Genomic DNA, 20134 nt, shown 5'->3' on the forward strand with positions numbered 1-20134 from the left:
GCACGCACGGTCACACCGATGGTCCCTCACCCCGACAGGCCAACCTGACGGTGCTGACACAAGTGCTAGCACATGCGTTGGTGGGGGGACTCCCTGCCCCGTTTCACCCTTTTAGCCACCACATCCCCTTCTTTAATAAAGGGTCCCTCCCCAGCTCTCCTGTATTCCCTTTAAGCATTGAAAGGCTGCTCCCCGGAGCCTTCTCCTCCCCAGGCTGACCCCCCCAGCTCCCTCAGCCTGGCTCTGTAGGAGAGGTGCTCCAGCCTCTGGCCCCGCTCCCACAGCCCCACGTCCTGCTGGGGCTGGGGCCCCGGGGGGGGGGTCTCAGAGCAGAAGGGGAGAATCCCCTCCCTCGCCCTGCTGCCTGCGCTCGGGTGGGTGCAGCCAGGACACGATCACTCACGTTTGGGATTGCCCGGACCCCGAGCACTCCATTACCCCACCCCTCACCCCCTCCCCATCCCCAGACCCCCCCCTTTTCCATTCCCTTCCCCTCCCCGGGCAGAGGCGGGGCTGCTCCCGCCGGGGTCGCTCCGGGTCCCGCTGCGCTCCGGGGCCAGCAGAGCCGGGCCGGGCCGGGCAGAGCCGGGCCGGGCCGGGCCGGGCCATGTACGCGGGGCGTAAGCGGCGGAAGCCGGCGCCCCGAGCGTGAGTGCGGGCGGGGAGCGGGGCTGCGGTCGGGGCCGGGAACGGGGCCGGCGGTGGGGTCGGGGCCGGGAGCGGTGCCGGTGCCCGCGGTGACACGGGCGGGTGGCTGTGCCGGCAGGGCGCGGGCTGCGGCGGCCGACGGCGGCAGGTCCAACCCGTCCAAGCGGCACCGGGAGCGGCTGAACCGGGAGCTGGAGCGGCTGGCGGCGCTGCTGCCCTTCCCCGCCGAGGTGGTGGCCGGCCTGGACAAGCTGTCGGTCCTGCGCCTCAGCGCCGGCTTCCTCCGAGCCAGGAGCTTCTTCAGCGGTGAGTTGCCCGGCCGGAGCATCCCCGGGGCCCGTGGGCGTCTGTCCGTCCGCGGGCGTTTGTCCGTCCGTGGGCTGTCCGTCCCTGGACGTCTGTGCCGGTTCTTGTCACTTCACCCCGGCCGCAGCCACCCCGGGGCGGGTGAGCGACCCTACAGGTAGCCCCAAGCAGCAGCGCTGCACAACGCCCGCCGTTCTCCCCGTTTTTATTTTTTTATTTTTTTCGCCCTAACACTGGATTTTCTTGCTCCGACATTGCAAGAATGTCAGCTGCAAGGCTCCGGGAGATGTGCGCACGCCTCGCGCTTCGACAAAAGCGGAGCCGGTGCGTGTTTGGAATTAGAGGGATCTCTAAAGATTACGTTGATTTTGTTTGTGGGTTCCACTGAAGTAGAAAATTGAAGTTTAGGCTGGAGGGTTTCTGCAAGATCCCGGGCTCAGGCTCTGGCAGGCACAGCCACGAGGGTAGCAGCATGTTAGGCAGCACAGTTGGGAAGTTTCTCAGGGCAAGTGACAATTTTCCCCCGTTGCAATAGACTGGAGAAATGCTCACTGTGCTGACGATGAATAATTACCTCTGATGTGGTTACAGTTTATTTGGGAACCTTTTAAAATACGCCGTGTTAAAGATATTTCTGCGTTCCACTGGGCTGTTATTATTGTAATTCGTAGGAGCCCACAGGAGGGGTACTTGGGCAGCACTGGATTTTCCTGTTGAAATACAAGTGGCTTAAAACACCACATGTGACCTCAGAAACATTTTTTTTTTTAACTCCAAATCACCGAATATATTGAATGTTCTTTTTTTTTTTTTTTTTTTTTTTTTCCCCTTTTCCATTCTCTTTTAAACATTGCTTGTAGGATTGGCAGGCGGGCGAAATGAAAAATTAATGGCCTGGGAGAGCAGTTGTTTGCCTTGCAGCACCGAGTCGATTTGTTTGCTTGACCGTATCGCCTGCATTCTGCGCGCTGGTTGTAGGGAGCTGTTGGCAGGGAGCTGTGCTGCGAGGCTGAAGGCACTGCCCGGACCCCTCTGCACAGTGCCCGCTGGGGCACCTCGGACCCCCAGGAGCTTGTCCTGCCTGCGAGGGTGCCTCCGAAGGGGCCGAGACAGCAGGGCAGTGCTGGTGATCCTGAGGGCTGCAGAAGCACGCTTGTTCCCGCAGGCTGCTGCGGGGTGGAGGTCCGTGGCGCAGTGCGGGCCTTGCTGGTCTCCTGAAACATGAATGATTTAAAAGCGTAAAGAATTTATAAAATGGAGGGGTGGCAGAGCGTTTCCTTAAAACAGCAGTTTTGAAATGGATGGTCTCGTTGCAAAGCATCACGCCAGAAGTTGTGGGGTGCTTTGGAGTTGTCCTCCTTCCTAGGGACACTGCGCTGGGACGGGGAAAGCATAGGGTGACCCTGGGGGGAGGACGGTCCTCCTGCCCCGTGAGGGGCCACCCCTGGCCAGGGCCATGCACCCTGGGGTCTGACATCCCTGTGTCCCCAGCTCAGTGGGTCTGACATCATGTTTTCCCAGCAGCTGAGCTGTGAGTGTGTCTGGAGCTATGGGACGGGCTTTTCTGGTTTAAGTCAGGTCACAGTGATTCAGGTGTGAGAGGGAGGGAGTAAAGTCCCATCCTTTTTGATGCAAATGGTGCTTGGGCATCGAGGTAAGTCTCTTCTGCTTCTTAAAACAAGTCTTTTTTTTTTTTTTAAAAAAAAAAAAGACTTTTGATTTAAGTAGTTTATCTTTAAAAACAGCTCTGGGCAAGCCCATCTACAATATCAAGTGATTTTAAGTGAGTTTAGTCCACTTTGGTGTGAATGCTGGAGTGATGCTACTCTCTGAGGTACTGTGCTAGAGCTGAAATAAAACCTTAGGAAGGCTTCTGCAGCATTCAAAATACGTTGCTTTTTCTTTCCTTGACTTTTTTTTTTTCTTTTTGGTCTCCCTTATGTTTCACTTTTTTCCCTTGGTCTGGCAGGGAAAAGAGAGGGGGCTGGCACAGCCGGGGTCTGTCTGTCTGACTGCTCGGTGCTGAGCCACGCGAGCTCACGTACTCCAACTGCCGTGCAGCATCCTTGGGAATGCAAAGCGTGATCCTGAGGAGATGGCTTTAGCTGCTGAGTGCTGACAAGTCCGGTGTGAGATCAGATGAGGACATACAAGTGTTTTGGGGTCTCTTCTGGTTTATGGAGAGCCGCCAGCCTGTCCCACAGGTGAATCAATCAATTCACCAGGCAAGTTTATGCCAGCTGCCATTTCTCCAGCCCCCTTCTTAAATAATTCATTGCAAGCTAGAAATGCTCTCGCCTCCAGGCTGTTGTTTCTCCCAACCTATTTGAAAATCAGTGACTTTTTAATTTTATTTGAATGTACTGATCTGTGTGTAGATGGTGTATGGGGAAGCTTATATGGGCTGAAGGGATTAGAAAACAGATGATGGATTCTGGATCACGGTCACTGGTAAAATTTTGGGAATTTCTCTCATTTTGTTTCTGGTTCCTAATCATCTTCTGGACGTGTGACAAATTGTTCAAAATGCAGAGCAGGTTTCATAGGCTCTCATGAAGTACATACCTGCATTTGCATTGCACCAGTCGGGATGGATTGTATGACTTTGCTGTGGAAGCGACCTGTTGTTCAGCTGTCAGAGACACCGTGTGCAAGAAGCATCTGTGTTTTTACCCGAACGGTGGAGTTCTGAGCATTGGTTTGGGGAGATATTGCCAAAAGGAGCCCCAGTCAGCTGCTGGCACCATGTGTGGCTGTGCAGCCCCGGCTTGGCTGCACCGCCCCGGGACGGCCTCGGCCCGCACGCGATGCCGGCAGCTCGGCCCGGCGGTGCCTGGCTCCCCCTAATCCCTCCCCGCGGGCCCAGCACGTGCCGCCGGCCTGAGGGGAGCTGGCGGCACTTCTTCCTCCCTGGCCCCGGGAGGATCGGCCATGGGGGTCTCATTTGTTGCTTGGCCCGCTTGAAAGCCTGGTGGGTAGACCCCAAAATATGCCGGGGCCTGGTTTGGAGGAGGGTCTCTTGCAGCATGCTTCTGCTGTGTGCTGGGAGGCTCGTCCACACCGTGCTTCTTGCAGTGCCTTGTCCTGGGCGAGCCCAGCCGGCCAGGGGTGCAAGAGCTGACACCACCCCCACCCCAAGCACTCGTTTGCCCTCTGGGGGTAATTAGCTGTGCCTCTGAAACCTCTGTTATCAACAGTGTGCTCTTCAAAGAAGAGCAGCCCACATGTGCTTGTTCGTTCACTTCATTAGCTCTCCACCGTCCGTGCGGTTCAGTCACCTACTGTGGGCAGCCAAAGCCCAAAAACCTAGGAGGCAGTGTAAGAAAAATAAAGCCTAGTCCTGTGATCACCCGGCTCCCTTGACTGCTAGGTAACGAGCTGGCTTCCAGGGGCGCTTTGAACTGGGAGAGTCTTGTGACTTTCCTTAGGTAGGCCGTTTCCCTGCTGTGTGCCTTCCTTGCCAAATCCTTTTCCCTGGGCCCCATGAGAATGTCTCGCAGGAGGCTGCGGTGCAGCAGGAGCAGCGGGTGTCGCAGGCAGGACCTGGAGGACCTGGTGCTCCCCCTGAGAGCTGCGGGGGAATGCCAGGCCCTGGGGTGCAGGCCCATGGTGGTCGCTGGGACAGGACACGTGTGGTGGAGGGCCCACAGGGGGTGCACAGAGGTTCTGCAGAGCCATCAGCACTCCTGGAAACAGCTGGAAGCCCAGCTTCGAATCCAGCTCCTGAACTTGCTGGAGTTCAGGGAATCATAGCATGGTTTGGGCTCAAAAGGACCTTAAAGATCACCTCACCCAATGTCCTGCCATGGGCAGGGACATCTTTCACCAGGCCAGGTTGCCCAAAGCCCCGTCCAGACTGGTTTTGAACACTCTAGTGGTGGGGCACCCACAGCTTCTCTGGGCAGCCTGTTCCAGGGCCTCACCACCCTCATCGTGAAAAATTTCTTCCTTGCATCTTATCTGAACCTGCCCTTGTTTAGCCTAAAACCATTTCCCCTTCTCCTGTCACCGTTTGTGGATTATCATCAAGGATTGTCATCACTTGAAGGACTGTGGCTTGCCAGCGTTAGGAGGTTTCAAGCCCTCCTAAGTGCTGGAAAAAGAAGGAAAGGCCTGGCACATCTTTGTCCTCTTTGTCCTTGTTTAAACCTGTGCTTGTGCTTCTCCCTTTGAGACCCATGTGCCTTCAGTGATGCAACAGGGACATGTAGTTGAGGCCTCCTTGCTTTTAAAAGTGCAATTAGATCTTTTAACAGGATATTCATTATTCACCATGCGCTGTCACAGAACTGGCTGTGTCTGTACCGTTCAGACAAGGGATAAATAATTAATCCATTTAATGAAATTTGTGCCAGTGGGGAGCTGTGGCAGGTATTATGAAACAGTAAGTAAAACTGTAGTATACATTAAGAATAAGCAAGGGGAAGTTTGGGAAGTATTTGCCAGTTGCTAGAAAATGGGCTCCATGCAGCACAATGGTGAGAAATGAAGTGGTGTGTCAGCAAGCCAGGGAGGAGATGGCTCTGCTGCCCAGGGTCAGCAAATCTCTGCCTGCTTCTCTTGCCATTTGCTTGACGCTCTTTCCTTCTAGTGCCTTTCAAACACTCCACATCAGGGGACCTGCTCACTACTGCCGTTAAGTCACTTGGCATCCTTGCCTGAGGAATTTGCGTCGGCTAGGGAGAGCTCAGTTCATGACAAATCATAAAAAAATAACTAATAATAATCCAGAACAGGATACACTTTACTGAGTGCATGTTCCTGTTCTTTGCTTCTCAAAGTAGCTGGAGACATGTCAGCTTGTTGTAAAACGTGTGCATTAAATCAGAGAGCACTGATCAGACTTGGCGTGCTGACAGTGTAGCGATGAGAGAAGCTGGAGAGGCAGGTAGCGGTGCTCCGCCTGGCGCTACAGCTGCGCTTCAGCTTTTCACCACTTAGTAATAATAACTCCCATCTCTGCTGCAGAATCACAGAACCTCAAGAGCTTTTGTTTCTCTGCTGTTGTTGTGTGTTTTTTTTTTTTTTTAACTGACAATATTCTGTTTCTTCTTTGCAAGCCATTGCAGGAAAACAATTTTGAGGTGTTATTTAATGCATGGGTGTGTGAGCAGAGCTGTGGGTCGTGCTGCCCGTGAGCTTCTCAAGGGGTGGGTATGAAAGGAAGATTGGGAAATATGTCCTGATGAGGTTTTACTCCTATGTGAGTAAAAATCCTGCATTTGGGGAATTGGCAAAAGGAAGAAGGAAAGAGGCAGCTAGAAGGCAATTTTATTTAAAAGAACATCTCTCCTTCTCCCAAAATCTGCTGAAACTAATAACTGGCATGCAGGTGTCCCTACCATTGCTTGCAGATGGCTTCGGTGTTTTCTTGCCTTGTTTGAATGATGCCAGCAGCATTGGGAAGACACAATCTGTCACTGCTCTTGAAGAGCTGTGAAGTGGTTGAGTTCTCTTCTGCCTCTCCTGCACCAACCCCTGGGTTACATTTCGGAGACTTCTTGCTTTCCTCCTCAGGCAATGGCTGATGCAAAATCCTGTTCCCACTTCGAGGTTTTGCCTGTGTGGAGGGAAGGGAAGGGGGCTGGGAGATATCCTCTCAAAAATGTTAATACCAGCTTGTTGGTGCAGAGATTCCTCAGGCCCGCAAAGCCCTTGCAGGTTCAGGAGTTCACCGGCAAACCTGTTAGGTGGCGAGGTGTGCCTTCAGCCTCACGTGAAGCAGCTTCCCAAGGCTGGGACCCCCGGCTCCCAATCTACTGCACCTGGGGGTGACAGCACGAGACCTGGTGAGCCGGGTGGCAGCTCTGCATGAAGACCGCCGTGCCAGGTGCTTCGTCCTTCCTGGCAGGGCCATCATGGGATGCTCCTGGAGCCTGGGGGGCTGTGGGGTGACCAAAGTACCCTTGGGGATGGTGGTAGCCTGCCAGGTTGTGCGTGGCACGGTGGGGCCCTGCTTGCTGTGAGCAGAAGTGGTTGAAATGTAATGCCCAGCCTGCCGTGGGAAGGGAGATTTTTCTTCCTCTACAATAAAAGGCTTTTTGTGGCAAAACAGCCTGCAGGTCCTGGCAGAAGCTATTTGTTCTTTGGAGAAATAGCAGGAAAAATGTGCAAGCCTTTCCTCGCCTTCCTCCTCCTTCAGCTGCCAGCAGCAAAGGTGATGCCAGTGGCTGGAGTGGCACCGTGCCAGCCGATGTCCTCAGAAAAAGCCGCTTCTCTCCCTTTTTTCTTTCCTGCAAAGGTCTTTCTGGGGTCATGCAGCAAGGGCGAAGCTCGCGTCCTGTCTCCCCGCCGGACGCAGCTGGCGTGAGGGCAGGCGCTCCCCTGGGGATGAGCTTTCCCCGCTCCTGCCCTGCTCGCCCCGGGTAGCGGGGAGGGAGCCGGGGCAGGATGCGGCAGTGGCTCTCCACTCATCAGCCTGATGTGCCACGACAGCCCTGCTGAATTGCTGACCCACGGGGCTATTTATTTTGGAGACAAAGCCTGGGGGCACCGAGCGGGAGGCCTGCCCACAATGTCCACAGCTAAGAGCAGGTCTATGTGGGGTTCCGTGGGTGGCTTGATGGAAAACGTGCTGTTTGGTGAAGGTCAGGGAAATCCTCGTGGGGAATGTGGTTTGGTGGCTGGATTCGGTGGCAGATGTTGGCACAGAGATGTTGTGTCGTCCTCTGATTTTAACTGGTGTCTCCTCTGGCCCCGTAGCTCAGGGGCAGCCCAGATGCTGATAGTGAAGTCTATTTTTAGTCAGTGCTTGTGATCCAAGTCCATTACTTGCAAGTTTTCCTTTTGAAGGCAAATATCAAACCATTAAACCAGACCTCTTCAACCCTTTAGTCAGTCTTTTATCAACCAGGTTTATTTTTATCATGCACCTCCAGCGCAGCTGTCTGGGAGCTGGCAGGGGAGGAGGAAGACCTTCAATAATTCATAATCCCTGCGTCTTTCTCACAGGCATCAGAAGGGCGAGTGGCTCTGCTTCCTGGGGCTGCTGGAAGGTGCTGCCCAGCCCCGCTCTGCCCGTGGTGCCCAGGATGCTGGCGCAGCCTTGCAGGGAGAGGCGGCTCTTGGTGCCCAGCACCAACCTGCTGCAAACCTAATCCTGGGCTGCTGGCCCCTCAGTGTTCAGATAGCTCCTGGAATAACTGGTGTGTGCTGTGCCCAAGGGGAGTGTCCTGGACCTCCCAGTGGTAGCAGCCAGTTTATTTGCCAGCCAAATGCCTTCCCCTGTCCTGATGGTGCTCACAAGAAGCTTTCCAGCTTTGCTGCTTTCTCCATCTTTTAGTGAAAAGAGAGCTGGATTTCCTCATCTGTATTTATGGCACATGGGACGCTATTAGGTTGCCTGCAATTTCAGGTGTCACTGTTCTCGTATGTGTGTGCGTGTTGTTTCTCTCCTGCTGTGAGCTACGGCTTGTCTTAATTTGATTGCATAAACCCTCTTTAACGAGACAAATGATGAGAGATTTTTTTCCCAGCCCGTGAGCTCACTAAACATGTCCTCTTGCAGTACAGGGGTGCAGGCAGTTGCTGGCAGACGCAGGACCTTGTAGTTACTCTGCTGATGCACGTCTGTTTTAGTGATCTCTGGCTTTAACTGCTCTTTACTTGGGGGTTGTTAAAGGTCTGGGAATAAGGAGGAAAAAAAAAAAGGATAAAAGAGGAATTTTGAGGTTATGGAGGGGTGGGGGAAAATGTCCTGTTGAAGTCAGCTCTGGAGAGGCAAAACAAAGGGCTAGCAGAACTTCGCAGCTTCCCCAGGCAGCAGCTTTGCGGCCAGGTCTGTGTTTCGGGCTCTCATGGCGGTGACTTGGGAGCGTTACTGCAGCACTGACATCCCTTCCCTCTGCTTTGCTGCAGTTGCTCTGAAGAACCACAGTGCCAACGAAGCAGAGAGAGATGGAGACCATGACGGCAGCCCCGCTCCAGGCGCAGCAGTAGCAGCAGTACCGGAGGGCGAGCTGCTCCTGCAGGTTAGTGGTCCTTTCCAGCCACCTCTCCCTGGCAGATGCCTTCAAGGGCATTTTCCTCTTGTCCCCTTTCCAGCTCCATCGAGCTTTCCCAAAAAGCAGGCTGCTCTGTCATTTATTCCAGGACATTTTGGTGAAGCTTGTGGTGATGTGGGAGGGAGGGAGCTGTCAGGTTCTTGATCTCCATTCACGTATTTGTTCATCAGGACAACCTTTTTCCATGGTTGCAAAACTCTTTTTCTACCTGCTGTAATTTCACCTGTAGCAGTTGTGATTGAGCTTCTGCTCAAAAGCATTTAAGAACTCTTCAGATCCCTGGGGCAGAAACTGTGTGTCATTTCCCCTTTCCTTTTCCACCCTCCTGGGAGAAAACTGCCACCTGTAAATCAAAGGTGCCAGAGCCCCTTCATCTCAGTGGAAGTAGCACTGAATGTCGGGGCGAGGACAGTCCGTTCTTCTCCTTCTCTGCTTTGGTGCGCGAATGGGCCGTATGTGTAACGCAGGAGCCAAGCACAGCAAGGTGTCTTGAGAATGGTTTTCAAAACGGGGGTGTTCTCCAAACTCTGGTGAAAACAGGGAAGGCAATGTTGTGGAAGCTTTCTCTGTTTTTCAGGCAGTGAGGCATAACACAGAACACATCAATAGGTGCAGATGACCGCTATGCTCAGGGTATTCTCACACGCGTGCCCGTATACACACAGGGTGCATTGTAGCATCCCAGGAGCTCTGCGAGAAGCACGTGGCTGGCTCCTTTGGAGATGCTGGAGGCACCCCACGTCCATGCTTCTCTGTTTGCAAGCTGGGTCGGGGGGATGAGTGGGTTTGTCCCCCCGTGGAGCTCCTCCGCTCCCTCTGAGCCCGAAGGTCTCACTCTGTGAGCTGGGCAGCCCCGGCGCCTGTCCAGAAGCTCACTCAGCAGTAATTATAATTACTGTCTTGCCTGGTTGCTGGGGAGCCAGGATCTCGGTGCCTAGTGAGAGAAACACTGGTTAATAACCAAAACCCTGAGGGGTTTCTGCTGTCAAAGCACAGAGCTGTGGACATAGCTAAACCGCGCTCAGTGGGGCTGGCCAGGGATTGATGCCCTGCTCATCACACTTCTCCCAGAGCTTGGTGCCGCCCTTGCAGAGGCACCAAGCGAGGGGCTAAAAGCTCTGGCTTTAGGTTTGGCTCTCGCAGGGGCTCTCCTGTGGGATGCTGGATGTGGCACGTAGTCAGGACTTGCCTCCATGCCATGGGGAAAAACTCTTCCAGTTTAAAAACCTACATCTGCTCTGTCTGCCACCTTAGATGCCTGATATTCCTTTCTCTCATCTCCTGGTCCACCCTGTTCCTCCCCTTCTGCTCCTGAGGTTTTCCAGCCTTATGTTTTTGGTCTGTTCTCGTCAGCAAGGCTGCCTTCAGCAGGCTCAGTCTGCCTGTTGGTTGGTGTGACAAGGAAGGATGGGGCACTGCAAGACCTTGCTCGCTGCCACTGCGGCGGGACAGTGCCTCCAGAGCTGCTCAAAGGGTTAAAGTGCATTTGGCAGCACTAATTAACCTCTGCAGCAGATTCCCACACACTGAGATCAACCCCTTAAGTAGAAAGAGCGTTTGTGCCTGGGATAAAGGGAAGGAGAGGGGGGAGAAACGCGGACCTGGACAATGAAGCAGGAATGGCAGCAACAATAGCCGGACTTGGCTGAGACGACACGCTAGACCCTAATTAATCCTGATGTCTGTACATGACGAAGCGAGGGAAGCAGGATGGGGCTGGCTGCCCTGGCTGCAGCCAGATTAGTGGTTCGGGATGGGTTTTGGCTGTGCACTGCCACAGGTTTGGGGGAACAGGAGGACCCTGCCTTCTGGTGGGTTCCTGCTTGGGGCTGGCAGCAGCGTCCCCGGAGGGACCTCTTGTCCTTAGGAGGGGTGGCAGGGCGGCGGTGCCAGCCCTGTGAAAGCTCTGTGGCTTCTGGAGACTACAGCTCCCAGACTGGTGGGGCAGCTCCTCTGCACCTCGTAGTCCTCACAGATCTCCAGGGGCCAAGGACACTGTCCCTGGTCCCTTCTACCATGTCCCTTCCTGCCAGGGCAACACCCAAATTACCAGCCAGGTTTGTGAGGCTGGTAGGAATGAGCCTTTCTGGGGGAGGACGGAGGCTCCGACCGGCTCAGCCCCTTCCTGCCAGGGAATGCAGTGCTCCCTTGGATGTTGGCTTTGCAGTCCTGGAGCTCGAGGAGAGGACAGAAGAGCCACTGAACTGTAAAATGTGTTACAAAACAAAACAGAAACAAAACCACACAAAGTTGTGTAGCATTAAAAATGCATCAGAAACTTAGGGTTGGTGGCTGCGTTTGCCGTTTTCTGTGGGGAGGGCTTAGTTCTTCAGGCCTGCAGGGGCAGAGGAGCCTGAGCATTTATTTTATACGAGCAGACCACAGCATTCAGCGAGCGCCTCCAGCCTCCTTGGGCGGAGGACATGCACACGCTCTTTCTGCACCTGGGGAGGACAGCAGGGATGCAAATGCAGCTGGAGCTGGGTGGCTGTCCCCAAAGTGCACTCCTCTCTGCTGCCAGCACTGCAGGAGCAACTCCACCCGCAAGGGCCAAGTGTCAGCAAGAGATACGCAGCCAACGCTGGCACAGTGGCTATGCAGTGGGCTTGCTCCCACTGAACATCCTCCGGCTTTTCCAGCCCCACGCTGTCCTTGGCCACACGTGGCTGCCAGGAGCCTCCCCGGGCCGCAGGGAGGACAGGAACTACGCAGGAGGAGCCACCCAGGCAGACACAAGTTAACCTTAAATGAAGCCCATGTGAGTGCTGCTTTGATTCCCGATTGTCAAAAAGGCTTCTTTCCGCCAGAGTACCAGAACGGACCAGTTCCCGATGGTGTCTGGTTTCATTCTGCAAGTAGTTCTCAGATTTGTGTTCACTCTTCGCTTAGGATGAGGATAAATGTCCAAACCTGAATCCGAGTGAGGATGGAAGCAAAGTTTTCCATCAGTTCCAATTAGGGTACGCTCGGGCAGCTGTATGGAAGAGAGCTACGTGACCTCAGAGAAACCCAGCAGAAGGTACTGTCTGCTTTCTCAGTGAGTGCAGCTCTGCTGGCGTTGATCCCACTTCTCTCCAGTCAGCCTTCAGTTGGCAGGATTTAACCAAGTGAGGCAGAACAGAGAAAATCCAAGAATAAGCTCTGGGCTTGACCTCTGCTAGGTAAAGCAGGATCTCACCAGGTGGGCCAGAGTAGCAGAGATCGGGAGTCTCCTGCGTCCTTATTGCCCTCACTGTGTGTTTCTGCAAGGGGGAAAAATAAACGTAGAGGATCAGCTGGCACTGCCCAGGGCTGCTGTGCTACCGAGCAGGACCTTGAGATGTTCCTTTGCTCACAGCTGCTGGTGGGCCCAGCAGTGAGATGCGGTTGGAAGGGCTTCCTCTTCTTCCAGGGCTTCTGTGCTTTGTCTTGCGCTTTGTCTTCTGGCACGGACCTCTCTCTTCGTGGGGCAGTGGACCGGCCAGGACTGGGGCGACCAGTGTCCAAGCAGAATGAAACATGCGGTCCTGCTACAAAAGGGTGATGTGAGCGTGGCACATACCTGCGGACCTCCTCTCTCTCCTAGGCACTCAACGGCTTCGTGCTGGTGGTAACGTCAGAAGGGCTGATATTTTACTCCTCGCACACGATCCAGGACTATCTGGGATTTCATCAGGTTGGTGGAACACCTCTGGCTGGCAGCGATGGGTTTGCAGGCTGGATTTTTCCTTGGCAGTGGAAAATAGCCTGAAGCTCCCTGCGGGGATTGCAGGGTCTTTGGAGGGCTGCATGTACAGGGAAGAAGGCAAGACATTGTCTGTGGCTGCTGGGTGGTCTGAACCATTACCGTGACCCCAGACTATCCCTTCTTTCTAGGGGCTCAAAAATCATCACAGAGGGGAGCAGGGACTGAGACCTGCAATATACGAAGCCCTTTACCCTCCCTTTGAGTTCAGTGGCTTGGGAATTGGAGATGTGAAGTGCCCTTGCTTCACTGAGCTTGAGAGATGAGAGAGTTAAGTGTCTGAAGAGGGTCTTCGCTGTGTTTTTTGTGCCCCAACCCAGCCCTGGGGACAGAGCAGGCACACTAGCAAAGCCTCATCTGGAAGAAAAACCTCATCTCAGTGGAATGGGGAGTTTCTCATCTTCTAAAAATGTGAAGTTTCCCGGTGCCCAGGAGACTGCAGGCTCCTGGGAGCATGCACAGAGGCTAGGCTACAGACAGGGCTGTAATTCCTCCAGGGCAGAAAGGCTGGGAACTGACTTGTTTGCTTGTTGAGCATTTGCACAGGGTTGTGTGAGTAGGCTGCAGAAAGCCAGCAGCCTGAGAGTTACACATCCAGATGGCTGGGAAGGGAAAATTCCCCTTTCTCACCATCCCAGCGCTGCAGGGTCAGGGAAGACGAGAAGCATCACAATATCCTTTGGAAGGACAGCTCCCTAGGGCCACTGCTCACCCCTGCTTCCTCTCCACACTTCTGTAGCAGGCAGCATTTGCCACGTAAGGCACCAAACACTGTGTTGGCTCAGCGTAGCATCCCCTCTGCATTCGTGTCCCTACACGAGTGACAGCGGGGATTTTCACAGTGGTCTTGCGAATTTGGACCCCGTGTCGTCAGACGTGGTCATGGGGAGGTGTCAAAGCAACTTTGTTAGCCCAGAGATGCTTTCCACCAGCCACGCTGGCAGGCTGACATTCATCGCTCTGCTGTGTAATGCTGTGGGGGATGCCTGGGGCTCCCTGCCCAGTTTGCCTTTGGGCACCTGCTCACCTGGGTGACCCACAGTAAATCCTGTGAGGCTCCAACGCTTTGTGGTTATCTGAGCACCCAAATAACCTGGAAGCAACCAGGTCAAATTTACTAGGACATTGGGCTTCCCATCAAGCTTTTAGTTACCGTAGGCGTGGTGTTGCTCGCATGCAGCTGGCTTTCCCCAGCCCGTGCTGGGTAGATGAGAACCCTACCCAGGCAGAGGGAGCAAGTCCTGGAGCTCTTGGGAACAGTGTAGAGATGTGGCAGCTTTGCTTTCGTAACTCAGCACCAGGATTTTGAAGGAAACCATGCGAAGGGGATGCACTGGGGAAACTGGGTGGGATATGGCCAACAGAGCAGGATTCAGGACTGACAGGCTCTTTCAAGGTGAAAATCGGCACCCGGGGGCAGGCCACGTCGCTCACGCGTTGCTTTTTCCTCTAGAAAGATGTCATGCACCAGAGCGTCTTCGAGCTGATCCACACTGAGGACCAGCAGGAATTCAGGCGCAACCTCCACTGGGCTCTCAACCCGCCCCACACTCCCGAGGGGGAGCCCTCTCCTGAAGGTAGGCGCAGGCTGGGAAGCAGGCATGGCCAGCACGAGCTGCTCTGTTCCCTCTCTACGCTGTGGAACCAGCTACCAGCCGCATGGGGTTTGTGTCCTTGTGGCTCATCCAACACGCTGTGGCTCTGCCAAGACTTCTGTTGCCATGCTCTGCAGATGCTTCAGTCCCCAGTGCTGCTGGGGACTGGGACCACCAGCCTATGGCTCCTATCTCCTGCAGGGAGGAAGAATCTTGGCTCTTCTGCTACTGCCTACAAGCCCGACCAGCTGCCCCCAGAAAACTCTTCCTTTCTGGAAAGGAGCTTCGTGTGCCGGTTTCGCTGCCTCCTGGATAATTCCTCTGGCTTCCTGGTGAGTACAGGGCTGCACTGAAAGCTCTGCAGCAGGCTCCCCCTAAGGGCTTCATGCTGCTGTTGGAGCTTAAAAGTTGGCCTTGAAAGACCTGGTACTCTTTTCTGTCATGTGTAGTATCTGCCTACCTCAAGAAAGAGATTTTTTCTGTGTCTTTTCTTATGTTTAGTCTCTATGTACAACCTCTTCCTGAGGGACATGTTCCTCTCCTCTCAGAGGTACTGAATCTTAAACAAAATTGCTTTTTCTCCACAGGGATTGCCAGGGTTTTGTGTTAAATGCATGTCTTAAGACCAAATAGATGCTGTTCATCTCTCCTCTCTGCTGCAAGTTAATGGGGTTCTTAGCTTCATAATCACGGGTATAATGAGCCTCTTTCTCTCTTCCTCTCTCATCCCAATTCAGTTTGGAAACTCAACATGAAGAAAGAGTCCTGGTTGTCCATCTCTTAGAAGCAGTGGTGCTCAGTGGGGTTGTGACATGGCTCGCTTAAAATGAAGAGCAGCTTATGCATGACATGATGCACTGATGCAACTGCAGGCTGCTGTGCAGCTGAGCCCTGGGCCAGCAGTGGGGAGCTGCTGGGGGAGAAAGCAATGGGGAGCTGCTGCCCTGGGGAGCTGAGTGTAACATCCCTTTAAAACCCCATCTTATTTTAGAGGGGAGTACTGTCTGTGCTCACCTGGGAGTGGGGAAGTTGCGAGGGACAACGCTGCAGGAGCACCGGTTGGTGGGACCTGTGGCGTTGCCCTGGCTGGGGCTGTGGGAGACCCATGCAGAACACGTGAACCTCCTCAGTTTGGAGGTTCACCCAAACTGAGTTCACCCAGCTCTTTGTGGTACTGACCTTTTCTTCTCTTTCTAGGCTTTAAACCTTCAAGGCAGGCTGAAATTCCTTCATGGGCAGAACAAAAGGTCTGAAGATGGATCTGCACTCCCCCCCCAGCTTGCTCTTTTTGCCATCTCCACCCCCTTGCAGCCCCCATCCATCCTGGAGATCAGAACCAAGAATATGATCTTCAGGACAAAGCACAAGCTGGACTTCACCCCCTTGGCGTGTGATGCCAAGTAAGTTTCAGAGCTAAGCCGAGGGGTGATGCTGCGTGCTTACTGCACGTTAGTTCGTGTTGTGCCTGGTGATTTCTGCCTCTCAGCCGGGTGCATTCTTCCTCTTCGGCAGGGGGAAGATCGTTTTGGGCTACACCGAGGCAGAGCTGCGGATGTGTGGCACAGGCTACCAGTTCATCCATGCTGCCGACATGCTGTACTGTGCCGAGAACCATGTCAGAAGTAAGAGTCCTTTTCCCTGGTCCACTGGTGCCCACCTCTGAGGCTGGGACTACAGGCAGCTCCTTTAGCACTGTGTCAAGCCAGGCAGCTCTTTGCCCGTAGGACGCTTTACTTTATGCCTTGCTATGATGCTCTTGTCACTCTGTAGGGAGCTCGGGGTGGTGAGCAGTGAGGTGTATCTAGCCAGGGTGGTGTCCCCTGCATGTGCCAGCCAGGACATCCTTCAGCTGTGACCCTCCCGCTTATCCCTGCGGGAAACGGCAGCGTTGCTGGAGGCAGCCCTGCCTCGGGTGACGTGCTGACGGGCCCCTGCACACGTGCTTCCTCCCGGCAGTGATGAGAACGGGGGAGAGCGGCCTGACGGTCTTCCGCCTGCTGACCAAGGACAAGCGCTGGAAGTGGGTGCAGGCCAACGCGCGCCTCGTCTACAAGCACGGCAAGCCCGAGTACATCATTGTCACACAGAGACCCCTCGTGTGAGTGCCTCGTGTGATGCTCATATCCCTGCTCTGGTGTCCGGAGCACCAGCCTGAGCTTACCCTGGCGGCTGCTCTCCAGCTGCTGTGGGGACACGTGGGTGCGGGAGCAGCAGGGACCTCCAATGTGCCTGCAGGAGGGCAGCAGCCCAACACCCCTCTCCTCGGGGTCCACAGCACAGAGGAGCAATGCAAAGGCCTGGCTTCTGTCTGGCTCCACTACCCTCTGCATTTTAAGTATCTGTTGTTTTTGCTACAGATGTTGTTTTTTTTGTGCATGTATATATTTAAATATATATATGTGTGCATTCATTTGCACATAAATGCACGTGTGTGAGTGTGTACACATGGAACCATATGTCCCATCAGTGGACATGGGCTGGTTGTAGCAAAGGGGCCTTGGGTTTCAGGATTCAGAGTTCTGCACTGTAGAGCAGTTTACAGAGTGTGTACACATACAGACCGCACTCTCCTCTTCCTGCTCTGCAGAGATGAAGAAGGAGGAGAGCACCTTCGAAAACGGTCCATGCATCTTCCCTTTACCTTTGCTACCGGAGAAGCACTCTTATACCAAAGCACTTACCCTCTCCCAGGCTTCTCTGATGCTTTCCAGAGCAAAGGGGGGAGCAGCAAGTCCAAGAAGACCTCCCACAGCAATGGAGGGCACTCCCAGAAGGACAGCATTGCCCCCAGTTCTTTGCTGGGTGCCGTGCTGCAGCAGGACAAGGCAGTGTACATCTCTCACCCATCTCCTGCGCCTAGCCACTCATTCAGCAGCAGTTTCTTGGACCACCTTGAGGACATGTCCTCGCTGGGTGCAGAAGGAGAGGCCTGGAGCATGGACACTGCTCCAGTTTCCTCAAGGGAAGACAGCTTCAAAAAGGAGCTGGTGGATTTGCAGCAGGAGGACCCTCTCTTGGACACCCTGGACTCTCTGTCAATTAACAGCGAAGAGAGCTGCTCCAACAACAAGTTTTTCAGTGCACTGGAGAGTCTGGGGCTGAACACTGAAGACCTGGAGCTCCTGCTGCTGGATGAGAAAATGGTGATGGTCAATATGGACCTTGATCACACCCCATCCCTGAGCAACCTCCTCACCAACAACGAGACCCTCTCCTACATCCATGCCATGCTGGTGAACAAGTCTGAGGAAGACCACCAGGCCTGCCCCCTGCCAGGTGCTACCTTGAGCCCACCTGGAGGCTCAGCTGCATACCCGGCCCAGCAAACACAGCAGCCTGGTATTGTCCCAGGCCAGGCTGCTGCTCTGCTGTGGGAACAGTCCCTCCATGAGGCACCAGGGCAGCCATCCACGCTGCCCCCGAGGCCGGCGGAGGCAGGGAAGGAACCGTCTGGAGGCTTGCAGTGGAGGCCCAGTGAGGAGGAGGGCCTGCTCCGCTTCTTCCACCTGACGCAGGGCACCCCGTGGGCCAAAGCTGCTGGCTCGCCCCTGGGAGCCCCATACCCACAGGAGGTTCAGCAGCCGGAGCGTGACTTCCCAGCCGTGCATCCCACCCAAGGGGACATTCTCCAGACCTTCTCCTTGCCCAGCCAGTGCCAGGGGTGTGGGGCACCGCCGAGTCAGCCAAAATGCAAGGCTGGCCGGCGCCTGCTGATGAACAGGTTGTGTGGCCACCATTCCCCCTCTTCTCCACAATTCCTTCCCACTAGCAGCAATAGCCCATGGCAGGACTATGTCTCCCCACTCCTGACAGCCCCAGCTCAGTCTGATTTTTATGGCATCAGCCAAGACTTGATCTCCCAGCATCAGGGCTGCTTGGGTCCAGCACCTGGGCCTGGCGCGCCAGCAGTGGACTTTAACCTAAATGGATTGTGCAGCATGGAAACCCTGGGCAGTGGAGGGTCCCAGGAGGAGATGGTTCCATACTCTGGGTTTTTCCCCCCTTCCTCATACCAGCTTATTCCCGAGAAGCAGCCGAGCCCCGTCCCCTCCATGTCCCAGTACCCTTTCCTGAGCTCACCTGCAGAGAGCTTTGGCAGCATCAGCGGTGCGCTGGAGGCGCCCGTGAATTCCTGCGGGGTGTACACCTCCATGCTGAGCCAGGACACCAGACGTGAGGTAAGGGCCTCTCTGCTCTTGAGCTCAGTGTTTTCTGTGCTGGGATTTCCTGGGGGTCTTAGCACAGGAAAGGCACGTGCTGCCTGTTGGGTAGACAGGAATCACCTTGCTCTGCCAGTGCATGGCCAGAAAGACTTCAGAGGCTTTTCTTTGCACCAGGAGTTGCAGAGCAAGAGATCAGAACGTGGGTTCTTCCCTTTAGAAGGTGTCTGGCTGTGGGTCTGGTTTCCACATGGTTTGGTTTTTTTGCCCTTTTTGTGTCGGGAATAATTGCAGCCATGCACTGGTAAGCTTTGATGGGTGGTGCGTGTCAGATGATGATCTGCTGTCCCATTTTACAGGCACAGAGATGAGATCTGTCAGGGGATTTCAGGTGCCTTAAATGTCCCCAGACAAGATCCACCAAGACTCTGCTAAATTCTTTAGGTAGCTTCTTTACAGCTCTGCCAGTAAAACCCTGCCAAGTGCCTCAGCACTCTCTTTCCTCTCTCTTCTCGTAGCCTGACAGCAGCTGTGTTTTGCCCGGTGCTCGGATGGGGCTCCCCGGAGACGTGCCAAAGGGCAGCCTCGCTCCCTCCTGCAAGCTGCGCCCTCGTGCAGAAGTGCTGCCGGATCACCCCCACGCCTCCAGCAGTGACTTCTGTCTCTAGGAGAGCAAGACCAGACCCAGCAAAGTGGGGTTATTCACTGGGGATGGAGCTGCCTTCCAGCTGTGGACGGCAAACCTTCCCCCTACCACGTGTGTCCTGTCCTGGCTCTTGATGCTTTGGCTTGGCTGTTTCCTGTGTTTTATCAGCTTCCCCCCATCCTGCCCCTGCAGAGGCTCCACGTGCCGGTGCTGGTCCCCTGGGGGCACCCAGGGCTTTGGGAAGGGAGGTGGCTGCTGTGGCAGGAGGGCAGTTATCTCCAGGGCACGGTGAGGCGGGTCAGCTGGCGTGCATAGCATCGTCTTTATCTTGCATCATCCAAGAGTAGTGTCAGTCTTGGTCAGCTGGAGGATCTCAAATTTTGAGGCACGTTGGTTGTTTGCTTGTGTCCCACCCCCTGACCTTCTTGCTCCTGTTTCCTCGGCAGGGTGAGCGTCTGCCCATGTTGTCCACACACCTTACTGAGAGTCACATTTGAAATGTTCTAGCCTTCTATGGTTGCTGTTGTTTTTCAATGGCATTCAGACTAGCTGTTGCTTTAGAAAGAGAAAGGATTGCTCTCAAACGGCAGCCAGGTTGGTGCATTGGAGGATGCATTTCTGGGCATTTTGGAAATCCACGCTGCTTCCATAGCTGTCACCTGGCTGCCACGGTTCGGCACTCCCTGTCTGTGCAAGCAGCCCTCACCTCTGAGGACGGGTGGGTTTCTGCTCCATGCTGATGGCCAGGCAAGGCTGTCGTTCTCCAGCTTCACCAAAGCTTTGCAGTTACATGCATCATTCAACAACGATGCAAGAGTTGTGTGTAGAAAGAAAAGATGGGAAAGGTTTTCACCTGTGCTATTAAATTTCCTGCCATCCCAGCCAGGCACCTGTGGCAGCAGCCGTGTTGTATGGATATTGCCTGTTTCATAAAGAAAGCCGAAGCCTGTCTTGTGTTCTTGTGTTGCACTGGTCCTTCCCCATTGCCAGATTTCTGTGTGTCCCAGGCATTCCCATGTTAGGGTCTAGATTAGATGTCCTGTACAGAACAT

General features: G+C 54.5%; 1 protein-coding gene across 1 annotated transcript; it reads left to right on the forward strand.

Annotated features, from left to right (window-relative positions):
• The first annotated feature begins 607 nt into the window (after positions 1 to 607).
• Positions 608 to 19104, forward strand: LOC118259220 (aryl hydrocarbon receptor-like). The gene is made up of 11 exons (XM_035568582.1): positions 608 to 639; positions 767 to 954; positions 8812 to 8924; positions 12523 to 12616; positions 14139 to 14258; positions 14478 to 14608; positions 15474 to 15676; positions 15789 to 15898; positions 16233 to 16374; positions 16864 to 18454; positions 18955 to 19104. Exons 1-11 carry the CDS (start codon positions 608 to 610, stop codon positions 19102 to 19104), a joined length of 2874 nt encoding a protein of 957 aa, XP_035424475.1.
• Positions 19105 to 20134: the final 1030 nt, after the last annotated feature.

Source organism: Cygnus atratus, chromosome 6, assembly GCF_013377495.2.
Source record: "Cygnus atratus isolate AKBS03 ecotype Queensland, Australia chromosome 6, CAtr_DNAZoo_HiC_assembly, whole genome shotgun sequence".
NCBI classification, from domain to species: Eukaryota; Metazoa; Chordata; class Aves; order Anseriformes; family Anatidae; genus Cygnus; species Cygnus atratus.

Coding starts and splice junctions, on each gene's coding strand:
- LOC118259220 (XM_035568582.1), top strand. CDS start 608: ATGTACGCGGGGCGTAAGCGGCGGAAGCCGGC. Junction 14,259..14,477: donor GGGGGAGCCCTCTCCTGAAG/GTAGGCGCAGGC, acceptor TATCTCCTGCAG/GGAGGAAGAATCTTGGCTCT. Junction 16,375..16,863: donor GTCACACAGAGACCCCTCGT/GTGAGTGCCTCG, acceptor CCTGCTCTGCAG/AGATGAAGAAGGAGGAGAGC.